The sequence below is a fragment of the Solanum lycopersicum genome, chromosome 7, assembly GCF_036512215.1.
Source record: "Solanum lycopersicum chromosome 7, SLM_r2.1".
In the NCBI taxonomy this organism is placed as follows: Eukaryota; Viridiplantae; Streptophyta; class Magnoliopsida; order Solanales; family Solanaceae; genus Solanum; species Solanum lycopersicum.
Window position 1 is genome coordinate 68,238,685 of NC_090806.1, and position 14,275 is coordinate 68,252,959.

Below are 14,275 nucleotides of genomic sequence, written 5' to 3' on the forward strand. Positions count from 1 at the left end.
TGACCACATCTGATAATTTTAAAAAGTCTATTATCAATAAAATCGAATAAATCATCTATATTTATATGGATATCAATAGCTTGATACACTAAACTAAAACATTCGTGAATAAAGAAAAAAACTTACACTACCCCGGATAGACTTGCTCTGTTCTGTCTTCTGAGAACCACCGGAGCTCTGTTCTTTCCATAAATTTGTTCCGGCGGAGGATTCAACAGAACCGGAAATAAAGAGATGGCAGATCGTTTCTTTCCAAACACCATGCCTAGTTTTGTTGATGAAACTACAGTTAAAGAATCATTTCTTGAAGGAGCAAAAGATCCATTGTTAGAGCTTCTGTATTTGCCTTATGGTACTGTTTGCGACAATCTCAAAAGGGTTGCTTTTGATCTCAAAGAAACGGTAATCACTTCTCTTGAGTATAGAGTGCCTGCTAGGTGTTTGTGTAAATTCCCTGTTTTTTTTTCTAATTTTGATTTTGATATGTTTCAGATTGTGAAGGAGACATGGGTATGTAAAAGGGGAAGAGTGAGTGACTATACAATTTACACTGGAGCTTTAGGAACTGCTTTTTTGTTATTTAAAGCTTACCAAGTTACTCTTGACAAGAATGATCTTGCTCTCTGTTCTGATATTATCAAGGCTTGTGACTCTGCTTCCCGCGGTTCTGGGTACACTCCCTTTGCAAAATTTCACCCTTTTTCCTATGATTTGAGCTAAAATTTGATTTGTGTTGTCTGAAGAAAGATGATAACTTTTTGGTATATGAACATATCTTCTGGTTTTAATTATCCTGCATGAGAAGTCATCTTAATCTTCATGATAAACAATGGCGACCAAAAACTATAACGGTGCTAAGTGTAAGTTCGATCCACATGAAAGGTGTAACGAACTGATCACTGTATTGGTGAGTTGCTCGGTTAATTAGACATGTCTGTGAAGATGACTGGATAAAAAAGACCCTATGAATAAGGAAATAGAAGGTAAAAAAGTTGAAGAGATGAAGAGGAAATTGATACGTTTAGAAGGTTCTGTCCTTTTACATGGGTTGAGTATTAGGGAAAGCCATAGTCTGTTTTTATGTAACCTTAGTTCTAGTTTCAAGTTAAATGTTCTATATTTTTTGTGAGTTTTACTAAACCGTTCACTCAATAATCAAGTAATCTGTTAATATAAATCGGATAGGGAAGACCATGAAGTAAACTAGTTTCCGATCAGATGGGAGTAGACCTGTAAAAGTTGGTTGGATCCCTTGTAGATTGAGTGATGCGGTGGCGGTGGTCAAATGATCCGACCAGACAATCCAATCGAAGTTTCTGTTTCATGATCTCCTCCCACATAGAAACATGTTTTAGGCAAATTACATAACGAGAAGTTGAACTCTAATTTGTGAAACTGCAGGCGTGTGACTTTCATATGTGGACAAGCTGGTGTTTATTCTCTTGGTGCAGTTGTGGCCAAACAGAGCGGGGATGAACAATTGTGTGATCACTATCTGACGAAATTCAAAGAGGTTTTTTTTTTCATTGTTTCGAGCTTTTTCTGTTGATGTCAATAGTCTTCTCATTATCTATCTACAAATGCAGATTGAGCTTCCTAAAGATCTTCCAAATGAGTTGTTGTATGGGAGGGCTGGTTTCTTGTGGGCTTGTTCATTCTTAAACAAAAATATTGGTAGAGAAACAATATCTCCAACCCAAATTGTAAGAAACTTCACAAATTTCAATCACGTATGCTTCCTCATTATGAATGGCTCTTTATTTCTTCGGAATTTTTTTATGCAGCGAGCAGTTGTTGCTGAGGTTATAAAGTCCGGACGAAAAATGGGGAAAGGAAAATGTCCACTGATGTATGAATGGCATGGAAAAAGATACTGGGGTGCTGCTCATGGACTAGCTGGGATAATGCATGTACTTATGGACATGGAACTGAAAGCAGATGAGGTCGAGGATGTGAAGGCTACACTGCATTACATGATCCGAAATCGTTTTCCTAGTGGAAATTACCCCTCAAGTGAAGGAAGTGAATCTGACCGACTTGTGCATTGGTGTCATGGTGCTCCAGGTGTTGCCCTTACTCTAATCAAAGCAGCTAAGGTATGGACTATGGAGTAATACCTTGCACAGACACAGTAATCTTGATGTTAGTTCCTAATAGTTACTATATAAAACTCCTCAATCCGCGTAGACATGAGATGAAATGCGTGATCCTGGAAGGGCTTTCTGCTCATCATTGTCGTAACTTTTCAGGTTTTCAGCAATGACGAGTTTCTGCAGGCAGCTATAGAAGCAGCTGAGGTGATTTGGAATCGAGGCTTACTCAAACGAGTTGGAATATGTCACGGTGTTAGTGGAAATTCCTATGTCTTTCTTTCACTGTATCGTTTGACAGGTAAAGTTGAGTATTTGTACAAGGCAAAGGCCTTCGCGTGCTTTCTGCACGCTAGAGCTCAAATACTTGTATCAGAGGGAGTTATGCATGGAGGTGATCGTCCATACTCGTTGTTTGAAGGAATGGGAGGAATGGCTTATCTCTTTTTCGACATGATAGATCCAATAGAAACAAGGTTCCCTGCTTATGAACTCTAGTTTTGTACATACAGAAAATGAACACAATCACTCTAGTTTTGTACATACAGAATGAACATGTTGTGGGTTGTAGAATTAGCTATGTTAATCTTTTTTATGTAAGGTAGATGTATTATCATATGATGTATTGTTAAAAGGTAACGTGAAACATTCTATCTTATCATACTCTAATAAGTTGTATAGAAAAGTAAATTACAAAAATTTCACCTCAAAAACTTATTTATTAAGATGGATAAGTACTAAACTTGTTCGGTAGACTAATATGGCCTATGGGATTTAAATTATACCTTTGACCTAGATTATATTTGATATTTTTTCTATTTCAATTCATGTAACATATTTTTTAATCAATTTTCTCTCTATATATAGTATTTTAATAACTTAATTTTAAAATCTCCTTCCACCTTTATAAATATTTACGACTCTTTTTAGATCACAATTTTCTTTTTTAAAAAAACTTAAATATCGTGTTTAATCAAATAATTTCATATAAACAATGTAAGCGGTGCATTCTTGTTTTTTCTTGTAGATACTTATCTCACTAGCTTCTACAAGTATCCAAAGAAAAAAAAAAGATACATCTTATAATCTAGATAACTCTTTAAAATTTATACATATATATATATGTTCAGTTGATTCTACACAAACAAAATATACTATTTTGAGTTTAGACACAAAAAAGAAATAAAAAAATCTCAAAGATGACAGAACGTTACTATCCTAATGAAATGGATGAGCTTTCAATTGAAGAATTGGTACCTGAAAATACAAAAGACTCTTTATTCAAACTTCTTTCACTTCCTTATGATACTATTACTCAAAGACTCAAGCTAGATGCTATAAACCTCAAAGATGAAGTATTCTTTTCCTTTTATCTTCTTTCTGGATTCAGAATTTAAAGTTTATCGATTTGAGATCACTATTGAATTTAATTAATATGTTTACATATTTATTAGGTTCATTTAAATTCATAACATGTGTTATAAAACGAACATTCACTTGTCTAATAAATGAAAAACTCATTTAGTTCGTAAATTCATGACCGATTAGGGATTTTTTTCCGTTTCGTTTCAATTTATGTGATATCCCTGTATATGAAGTTTAATTAATGTAGAGAGATTTCATCATGTTTTAAAATTATCCTTAAAAAAAAGATTGAGTATACTTGGATGGACTTTTTGCTAAACAAGTTAGATTTAGCTATAGGTGAAATTAGGATTTTAATTTAACTTGTTGTGAATTTTATCTGACAAGTGGTAATTATTGGGTTTTAAATTAATATTTTTACATATCTAGTGAATTTATTATTGATAGAAATACACTATGCTGCTACTAATATTTTTATATATCTAATGAATTTTTATTGATAGAAATACACTATGCTACTACTTCCTCCCTTGAACTTAAAAGAATGTATTATAATTTTCTAGGTGTGTTAAATGGTTAGAAAATTTGATCAGAATTTGGTCAAAAAATTTAAAAAATTATAGTATTGTTTTTATTTTAAAATAAACTGATTTTTTTCTATTTTTCAGTAGAAGATATTAGTGCTAAAAGGGTAAAAATGTTTTTTAAAAAGTAAAATTATATTTAAAAAATTCATTCTGGTCAAATTTTCTGGCCAAAAAAGATCTTTTCTTTTTAGATTGATTAAAAAAAATGTGTGTAGTATAAACTGAAACAGTGGAGTATATATTTATGTTTTGCAATTTTCATACTTAATTTTATGAGTTTGTCTACATTTGAATAATTGAAATTCATTAATTTTTGTGTGTCACTAATTTTGTGTTCCCTAAATTATAAGGTTGTGAGGGAGACATGGTCAACGAAAGGAAGACATGTAAAAGACTACACACTCTACACTGGAACTTTAGGGACTGCTTATTTACTATTCAAATCATATCAAATTACTCGAAACATCGATGATATAGCACTTTGCTCCGATATTATTCAGGCATGTGACACCGCTTGCAATGGCTTTGGGTACGTCTAAAGACATAATTAAGTAAATAAAAGTATTGTATTTTCAACATTTTAAGCTTACATCATGATTTGTCATGGTAATATTAGAGAATATGTACCGGGAGGTAAATTTTCGATATTTAAATTCTGAAATTTAGTAGGCTTTGAACGTAGATTTGGTTAAATATATGCAGGCCACCTACATTTATAGGCGGCCACGCAGGTATTTACGCTCTTGGTGCTGTTGCTGCGAAGAACAATGGTGATGATCAGTTATGTCAAATTTTTTTGACTAAATTCAAGGAGGTATTCAAATTTTTTCGCATAGTAATGTGATTCGATTATTTTTCTAGTTAGACTAAAATGTGAAGATTTGTAATTTTGATTATATGCTATAAACTCATCTCAAAAGCTAGCTCAAAGAGAGAAGGATTGACCAAGCCTTATAAGGAACTTACCAATTTTATAATCATCGATGTGGGATTTTTGTCATTCTTTAACACCCCACCCTCACGCCCAGTGTTTAGCATCAGGTGCGTGGACTATTTTGATTTTGGGGGTCCCAACATCGGGTGAGATGGGCCTGCTCTGATACCATGTGAAATAGGTCTTAGGCCTAACTCACATCCCAAAATCTAGCTCAAAGGGAGGAGGATTGCCCAAGACTTATAAGGAGTTCATCCATTTTATTAACCATCGATGTGGACTTTTGTCATTCTTTAACAAAATGTGACCTAATGGTGATATGTCTTACACTTGACGATGTATATAACATAAATTCTTTACCCACGCATATTGTATATTCGTATATTTATGTTCCCCGTGATTAATTTTTCGATTTGATTGCTTCTTTTTTTTTTTCAGATGAAACTTCCAATAGATCTTGGAGATGACTTGTTTTATGGTAGAGCAGGGTACTTATGGGCATGTTCTTTCTTAAATAAACATCTTGGCAAAGGCACAATATCCATCTCCCAAATGGTAATTAGCAAGTTTAATTACTCAATCATATAGCTTAATTACGAGAAAATGACGAAAATGATCCTTTATGTTCGAGGTAGTTTCGAAGTAGTCCCGTATATATAACAGATATTGACATTGTATGTATTCTGACGGAGTTAAAATGGATTGAAATTGTTATCCGAGGGACTACTTTTAACTTACTCTTGAATACGCGGGACTATGTAATTTTCATATTGTTACTATAACTTGGTATTCGAATTTTGTTATACAGAGAGAAGTTGTGAATGAACTCGTCAAGTCAGGTAGAAAGTTGTCGAAATTAGAGAATTTTAAGTCTCCTTTAATGTACGAATCGAGGGGGAAAAAGTACTGGGGAGCTGCCCATGGATTAGCTGGTGTTATGAATGTTTTACTAGACATGGAACTGAAACAAGATGAAATTGAAGATGTTAAAGGAACATTAAGGTACATGATCAAGAATCGATTTTCGAGTGGAAATTATCGTACTAGTGAAGGAGATGAATCAGATGTTCGCGTCCATTGGTGTCATGGTGCTCCTGGTGTTGCACTCACCCTTGCAAAAGCAGCTAAGGTACGAGTTTTGTTATATGACAAACATTAATACTATCATAGCGATATCACTCTTGAAACCTCGATTGATGTTTTGCTTAGGTTTTTGGTGATGATGAGTTTCTCGAAGCAGCTAGAGAAGCAGGGGAGGTAGTATGGAGACGAGGTTTACTCAAACGAGTCGGGATTTGTCATGGAATCAGTGGGAATGCTTATGTTTTTCTATCACTATACAAACTAACAAGGGAAGAGGAGTATTTATACAAAGCAAAAGCATTTGCTTGTTTTCTACATGATAGAGCTCATACTTTGATATGTGAAGGTGTTATGCATAAAGGTGATCATCCATTTTCTTTGTTTGAAGGAATTGGAGGAATGGCTTGTTTGTTTTTGGATCTTGTTGAGCCATTTGAGTCTAGGTTCCCTGCCTATGAAGTCTAGGATTAGGTTTTCAACTTTTTGTGAAAACAAACAAGAAATAATTAAGATATTATGTAGCTAAGTATGTGTGTGGTGTGGTTTTTTTGTGTGTGGTTGTGCTAGTGATAGATATTGTGATTGTTTAGATAAAGATATTGTCTTGGTTTGTGTTAACAAGATCAGTGATTTCTTCTGTTTTTTTGTATAATGGTTGTACTTTGCTAAGAGATTTTCTTTATCTTTGGGGTCTCATCTTAATCAACTAAAGTCTATTTCTCATCATAGTACATCTAACTTTAATCAAATAAAGATTGTCTTATCAAATACTATATAAATAGAGAAAAAGGACAGGTTGAGAGGTATGATGGTGTGATCGATAGGTTTTTTCGTTTTGAAATAATTAAAGTTTTTGAGTTTGAGTCTTGAAAAAGAAAAAAATTCTAATAGAGAATTTATCACTTTATACAAAAACAAATTTAAATTTGTTGAGGTTTCAAAATAGATGATATCGTGTAAGATTCTTAAATCGAAATTAACTAAATTTTCATTTTCTTTCCTATTCGGAAAGGGGATCAAAGAGAGGTTCATTTTCTTTTCTCTTCCCTAATTAGGAAGGGAATCTTCTAAATGAATACCGACTTATATAGTGGTTGGATTTCTTATCAAAATGTCTTAATTAATTTTTCATTCTCTTTCCTACTCGAAAAGGGGGATTAAAGATAGGTTTGTTTTCGCTCTCTTCCCTACTCAGGAAGGGAATCTTCTAAATGAATGCCGACTTATGTAGTGGTTGGCTTTCTTATCAAAATGTCTCAACCGAGTTTTCATTCTCTTTCCTACTCGGAAAGGGGGATCAAAGAGAGGTTGGTTTCATTCTCTTCCCTACACAGGAAGGGAATCTTCTAAATGAATGCCGGCTTATGTAATTGTTGACTTTCTTATCAAAATATCTTAATCAAATTTCATTCTTTTTCTTACTTCTACTTAATAAATGCCGACTTACGCATGTTTTCTTATCAAAATGTTTTGTTAGTTTATAGCAAGAACTAATGGCTGGTATTATAATGCTAAACCTAAGATACTTACCTAGCCTTTCAAGTTAACATAGAAAGAAAGGCATAGCACAAATTCAAAATAATTAAATCTCAAAATAAATAAAGAAAAAACAACATGCATTTCTCTGAAACACTGACAATTTTGTATAGAGAGACACTTTGAAGTTGAATGAATCTTAAAAGAATTTCATTTCATTTCATTTTTCCAATAAACACTTTCACAATTCTCAACTCTACAATTTCCGATTACAGAAAAACCATCGGTTTCTAACCAAAGGTGTAACCCTTTTTTTTTTTTTTTTTTTTGGGCTTCTATATTATCAAACCATATCCTGATAAAATCTACTATAATTTTCAACCCCCACTTTTGTCCCTCTTCACAATGCCTAATCAGGCAAGATTCCTATTTTAGTCCCAGATCCACTGGGTACTAACCACAAGAACAAAGAAAAATCACTAATATTACAAATCTCACCAATATCTGTACAAAATTCGAAAACCTGGCTGTAGTAGTGTGTAACGTGGAATTGCGATCAAATGGACTACCACTGTTTGATCCTCCTCTATATCCGGATTGGTAGTCCAAAATTTTGGAAAGTCCTGATTTCCCCTCTTCGGCCTGCAGTTACAATGACAAAACCCCAAGCAGACTTGGATTGGTTTAAACCATTGGAGAAGTCGACACTAGTATCTACACTGACACGAGGGCTACGATTTTTAGTAGCTAAAAGGAGTTTTTCCTCGGGCCAGGTTGCTGAGAATTTATCAAAGAAGTAGCTGTTCATGGCACCACTTAAAGTCCCATGAAGAGGACTGTTACTGCAGCCAGATACCAGAGGTGAGCACTCGGTGCCATTCTCTTCAATGGGTGTAGGAGGATGGTTGGCAGTGGAAACCTCATCGAGATGATCAGCATGCCCATTTTGCTCCCCTAACGAGGAATCGGGAAGTTTCAGATTATCAGATAAGCCAGGCCAAGGTATGGCCACTGAAACATCTTGACAATGGAAATGCTCGTACGACTGTGTAATGGTAGCGCCTCTATTCCTGCTTGGCCGAGAATCACCTTCATGTTTCCAGATATAGACATGTGAGTCCTCACTGGCACAGACCACATATCTACCATCAGCAGTCACAGAGGCTGAGATTTGGCTGTTTGTATTGCGAAAACCTGTCATAGTTGGTGCTAACTCAATACTAGGATATAGCAGGAAAAAAAATTAAAGCTGAGAATTGTACAGGAAGACGAACATCTCAAAAGGTCAAGTGGAACTAACTATAAACTTCATTCAGTAACTGACCAGCTTTATAAGATAATTAGCAGTTCCAATGTACCTTTGAACTTGTGGACAAGATCAACACCATCAACCACCCGAATTCTCGAATCTGCAGATGTTATAAGCACTTCTGATGTACTCCCTGGAACAAACTGTACATTTAAATTTATCAGCAACAAAGGAATTCATGAAGGTTGCAAGGTAAATTTATCCAGACAACAACTATTATTCCATTTGTTGTAGATTAAGGTTATTTAAAAAGATATGCGTAAATACACACATTATGCCCCAAACCTCCGGTTAACTAGGGAAGGGGAAAGTACTTTTAAGTTTTTGAACAGCTATACTTGAAGAAAAAAGAGGACTAAGATCAACTGAGGCAAAAACAAATGCATCTAACAGGTCAACAATCAATTAAGAATTACCTGGAAACCAGTAATTTTCTTCTGGTGAGCCTTCTTCTTCTTATTCTGAAGATTGAGTTGAGCTTTATGCTGCAATTTATTGTCTGAAAATAGAGAGGCACAAAATATCAGCATGCTGAGTGCTTGTTTTACCTCAAGAGAAGAATGATGAGGAGGAGAGAGAGGAGGAGGAGGAAGGGGGGGGGGGGGGCAAGGAAACATGAGGGACAACAAATCAAAACCTGATGTGTTGTATTGACGACAATTCCCCTTGTATGAACCAACAAATGCACCCTTCAAACAACAATTAAAAAGTTAGCAACTAAAATTGGAAGGATCCAAATCCTAAGTGTTTCTCGTCTACCAATGGTTTAACCTAACATCACAATGAGCACTATGTTAACTAGTCTCACCTGACCATCTGGTGTATAGCAAGCGGCTGTGACCATCTCATGCAGATCATTCCAATCGACAACTTGTCTCTCTGGAATGCTCCATATGCGAACCTTAGCATCTAGGGACCCACTGATAAAGTATCTATCATCAACAGGGTTAAACTGGATGCAGGTTACTGTGGCAAAGAAAGGAACACACTGCAATCAGTTAATTAGTGAAAAAGTTCCAGTGTATGTAATTTCTACGTCACTATAGTTCTTTCTGAAATTCTTAACAAACACTGGTATTCATATTTATGAGACTTAACCCACCAACCCCTCCCCAATGGGTGTGGGAAGGGTGAAAAGATAAGAGATCGGTTCAATAGGCATACCATAATCACTATGTGAGAAAACCTTCAAACAAGACTTGCTAGACAAATGCCACAGCCGCACTGTTTTGTCCATTGAAGATGAAAGCAAATGCTGTGAAAGGACAATGATAGAATGTATCAGATAGAAGTACAATAATTAGTTCACTAATCCAAAGAACCTAATGGCATGTGGCCTGTGGGTCCAACAACCCAAATTTTAGAAAGCAACAGGAAACAAATGCTTCAAGGGTTTCCACTTATCAGAAAAAATATCAGGAGTCATCAAATAAAAACCATTAAATTATGCAACTTTAACTGATCAACTTTTTATTAAGAACTGTGTGACTTTAAAGAATCATCCAGCATCAATAACCATAAAATGCCATCCAGATAATATATATATTTTTGATTGGTTACTGCCATCTGGATAATATTCTCAGGCCAAGGAAGGAAATGGTGCAAAGTAGATGGTTATGCTGTATCATTATTCTATATCTGCCAGATTTTTCTATACAATTGAACTTAAAAGGTGGTAAGCTAATTTAAGCACCAAAAAAGATGACCACGAGCCACAACAGCTTGAGCCATTTGATATAAATAGCAGCCAGATCAATCATTTTGTCCATTAGAATACAGCCGTTTATTTATTTTCTGAAAGAGTTAACAGAATACAGCCATTTATTCTCATTACAAGATATTTGCTTATGTCATAACCAAGGAAGAAACAAGTAACTGAGAAGGTGTTAACTGGCAGTCCACTAGGGAAAGCTTAACGCAAGATACTGTATGGTGGGATAGAATCAAGCTTCGTTGGTCTGCTCTTTGGTATTAATCTTTCACAAATGGGTGAGACAAAGCAACTACAATAAAAGATAGGAGTATTTTTTTCCCCTCCAACAGAAGGGGTCAGATAAGAAGCAAAACTCGTACTCGTGAACAAGCTCAGATAGCTCCAGGAAAGGTAGAGTCACATCCAGTGTCCAGCCATGCTACTGTTTATCATCTTATAAAGAGACAAAATGACTCTTCGTTTCATCTTCTTGTGTATTCCCACACAAAAGTAACTCTGTGATATCATTCTGTAAGAAAAGATGAAGAACCAATCCTAGTATACCTCCAGCAAATCTTTCATTAAGTAAGAATCGTCGCATAGTACTAGATCCACCTTGACAGAAATCTATATTCAGCATACACTCAAACCCTGAATTAGTTGTCCCTCAACCTGAACCGATGGCAAATGGATTGCTAGTCTAAATCAATTTTAATTGTTCTCAGGGGAAAAAGAAGGTAAGTGGAAGACGAGACATTGATTGATAAAATAATAAACTAGCTGACATCTGAAATCAAAAGAACTATCTTTATTGTGTTTGAATTGAAAAATCAGCTTTCACTTCTAATCTATTACAAGTCACGTACTCCCCTGCGGACTTACTGTTCAAATATGTTGTCATTTGACAGGTGGTATTCAAAAATATTTGACAAGGTACATACAACTTCGCATGGCATATTCATACTGGTGAAATGTTTAGCATCAAGGAATGTAAAGAAAGCTTAATTCTTTTGTAGGGTAGGCAGGATCCAGAAAGTGTCCAATATCAAAATAAAGTGTGATAGCTAACCTGAGACTTTGACCATGAGAGGTCAAGCACATCATCCTCATGCCCCTGAAATGAAGAGACGGGCTTTTCTGAAAGTGCGAAAACGGTCTCCGGTACCAAAACATGGTCGAAGCTCCCTGATTTTCGACTTATAGACAACCTTCCTCTTCTTTTCTTCTCCGGGTGGCCATCATTTGGTGACATTGTAGTTGGCTCCGGAGATCCATTTGCCAAAAGCAAGAGATTTAAATTCCCGTCTTCTGGTTTATCCAGCAATAGGTCACCCTTCCTCTCTGATTCAGTAACCTGCCAGACATGTATTATACAGTCTTCACCAGCACTAGCGAGATACTTCCCGTCCAAACTAAATTTGATGGTCCAAATAGCCCCAGTATGTGCCGGTATCTCTTGGCTCTTATACAGTGCTGTAAGTTCTTTGCAGGACTTCCCATACTGCCGGACCCGTACTCTCTCAGGCCCATGAAAAGAAGCATCCTGACTATCATCTGTAGCCGAGCTTGACCTTCTGCCACCCTTCTCAGATGATGTATCCCTCTCATCACTGCTCCGCCGCTCCTTATAACCTGTCATAGCACCAGCCACATTTTTGATACTCTTCAACCAACTACCCTTTTTCTTCGACTTGGGTCCAGTTTCAGCATCCTCATTTGTATTACCATTCAAACTATCCTTATTCCCATCCTCTACATTCTGCCTTCTCATCAGTTCTTGAACAATTGGTGATGTCCCAACACACATCTCAAACTCTTCTATGGTCAACTGCCTTCCTGTACCCACTTCCTTGACTTTTTTCAAAGTCCCGTCTTCCTTAACTTCCTTAACCACAAACTCCTTCCCATCATCAAGACTCTTTATTGTGCACAACTGCTCTTCAATTCCGATATCTCCATTTGATTCCAACCCTTGCTCCACCTCATTATTCGCCAGCACCGGCAACGAATTACAGGTCCCATTGTTTGTGGAATCAGCTCTCGTCTTTCCTGTGGGTGGCTTCTTCGGGGATCCATTGCCATTACGAAAAAGATCCTCGCAGAGACTTTTACTACGGTTTCGGTTATTATGTACAACTATACCGTCAACCCCATTGGCCATATTTACTTGTACTGATGAAATGGAAGTAGAATTCAAGGAAATAACATCAGTATTTTTATGAACTGAATAAGAACAACAACAATGAGAGCAATTGCGATCGCCATCCGATTTTGATCGAACGATCCCGCAAACATTACTCTCAATACAACTAATTTTGGAATTAATACTATTAGAAATACTCTCACCGCCGGCAAGTGGACACTTCAAATGATTTTCTGAAATCGATCTGCCAAAAATCTCCGGTCTTTCGTCAAAATCGTAGTCAGCAGCAGCAGACTGTGAGAGTGACGGTCTATGGCGGAGGAGAGAAGGGTCACGGGCAAGACCCATTTGACTGAGGAGTCTAATACGTCGTTCTTCAACCGAGATGGGTTCAGAGATCCACACATCATAGTTATTCGATACACCCCTTGGGAACCTCGGTACCGGAAGCGGCTCCGAAACACCATAATTAGGAGACCCCAAATTGAAACTAAGATCCTTAATATCGTCTTCTTCGTTATCAGAAGAAGGAGATGAAGAACAAGAAGTATTAGTAGACGAAAGTAACCGGTCAAGTGAGTCGTGAAATCGCTCGTCCTCTTCTTCTTCGTCTCTGGTTTTGCTCATCGTCTTACAGGCATTCCCATCTGGGAAATGAAAATGCCCCACAATTACCCCCAGCTTAATCCAACTGGGGGTGTCTCAAATTCAAACGAATACCGTATTTTCTCTTTCACACAAGCAATTAATCAAACACTTGGTGTGCGTTATGAAAAAAATGATGAGATCGGACAATATTGAAATGGTTTTTTCGAGTTTTTTCAGTTCTGTTCAGATCTACAGAGAGTTAAAAGAAGCTACCATTGAAGAAGGGGGAGAAAGGGGAAGAAGATGGAGAAGATGTCGTGTGGTGAGTTGTGAAGTAGCTGTGTTTGTTAAGGGTATGTGCGGGGTTTTTGGGAAGATGCTTTTTTTTTTTTAATTTAAGAGAAAAAACATAGTAAACTTTTTTTTTTTTTTTAGTGTTGGGGTGTGTGTTTTTCTTAAAGAACAAATGGTAAGATGTGATAATGGATAATAGTAAAAAAGGTATATAGAGCGGGTACGTCAATGCTTCAAACTTTTGAAAGTGAACGTCAAGATAATTTAATTTGATTTCAACGAATAATTAAATAATTTAACTTGTTTTTTATAGTGTCTCATCGACACTCAATATTAACTATATTGATTTAGCTAACATCTAACTATAGATTTGAGATTACATCTTTGAAAATTGTCTTTAAATAATTATTTCATCATAAATTTGAATTTGTGTTTGAGAATATGTTCGAATGAATTATAAGCTTCACAAACTGGTTCAGACAATTTTTTAAATTTTTTTGAGAAGTTTTCTCATAAAACTTCAAAGACGATTTCAAGTAAAAAACATAATCAAACATAATTCAAGTTTAAGAATTATAAAAATATAAAAAAATTTAACGTTAAAATCTATGATCTAGCGAAAAATTTTTGTTTGTCAAAATAATAGTATTGTCAATTGGAAGTCAAAGAAAAAAAGAAGAGTATTTTTCCGAGTCATAAATCTCGTACAATTA

General features: G+C 35.8%; 3 protein-coding genes across 5 annotated transcripts; 2 read left to right on the forward strand and 1 right to left on the reverse strand.

Moving 5' to 3' along the window:
• The first annotated feature begins 24 nt into the window (after positions 1-24).
• LOC101250137 (lanC-like protein GCL2) lies at positions 25-2,789 on the forward strand. Of its 2 annotated transcripts, XM_004244163.5 has the most exons (6): positions 25-402; positions 493-671; positions 1,402-1,513; positions 1,587-1,703; positions 1,785-2,096; positions 2,250-2,789. In XM_004244163.5, the coding sequence occupies exons 1-6, from the start codon at positions 235-237 to the stop codon at positions 2,586-2,588; spliced, it is 1,227 nt and encodes a 408-aa protein (XP_004244211.2). In that variant the 5' UTR covers positions 25-234; the 3' UTR covers positions 2,589-2,789. The 2 variants fall into 2 exon arrangements, with proteins under 2 accessions (XP_004244211.2, XP_069143262.1); XM_069287161.1 differs by having other exon boundaries at positions 69-402; positions 1,587-2,096.
• Positions 2,790-3,231: 442 nt separating this feature from the next.
• Positions 3,232-6,741, forward strand: LOC101250427 (lanC-like protein GCR2). Its single transcript, XM_004244164.5, has 6 exons — positions 3,232-3,445; positions 4,393-4,571; positions 4,745-4,856; positions 5,415-5,531; positions 5,785-6,105; positions 6,186-6,741. The coding sequence occupies exons 1-6, from the start codon at positions 3,290-3,292 to the stop codon at positions 6,522-6,524; spliced, it is 1,224 nt and encodes a 407-aa protein (XP_004244212.2). The 5' UTR covers positions 3,232-3,289; the 3' UTR covers positions 6,525-6,741.
• Positions 6,742-7,736: 995 nt separating this feature from the next.
• On the reverse strand, positions 7,737-13,746 carry LOC101249662 (uncharacterized). Of its 2 annotated transcripts, XM_004244162.5 has the most exons (8): positions 12,884-13,726; positions 11,607-12,709; positions 10,009-10,099; positions 9,653-9,810; positions 9,482-9,533; positions 9,261-9,343; positions 8,894-8,987; positions 7,737-8,729 (listed from the first exon to the last, which is right to left on the reverse strand). In XM_004244162.5, the coding sequence occupies exons 1-8, from the start codon at positions 13,305-13,307 to the stop codon at positions 8,122-8,124; spliced, it is 2,613 nt and encodes an 870-aa protein (XP_004244210.2). In that variant the 5' UTR covers positions 13,308-13,726; the 3' UTR covers positions 7,737-8,121. The 2 variants fall into 2 exon arrangements, with proteins under 2 accessions (XP_004244210.2, XP_004244209.2); XM_004244161.5 differs by having other exon boundaries at positions 11,607-13,746.
• Positions 13,747-14,275: the final 529 nt, after the last annotated feature.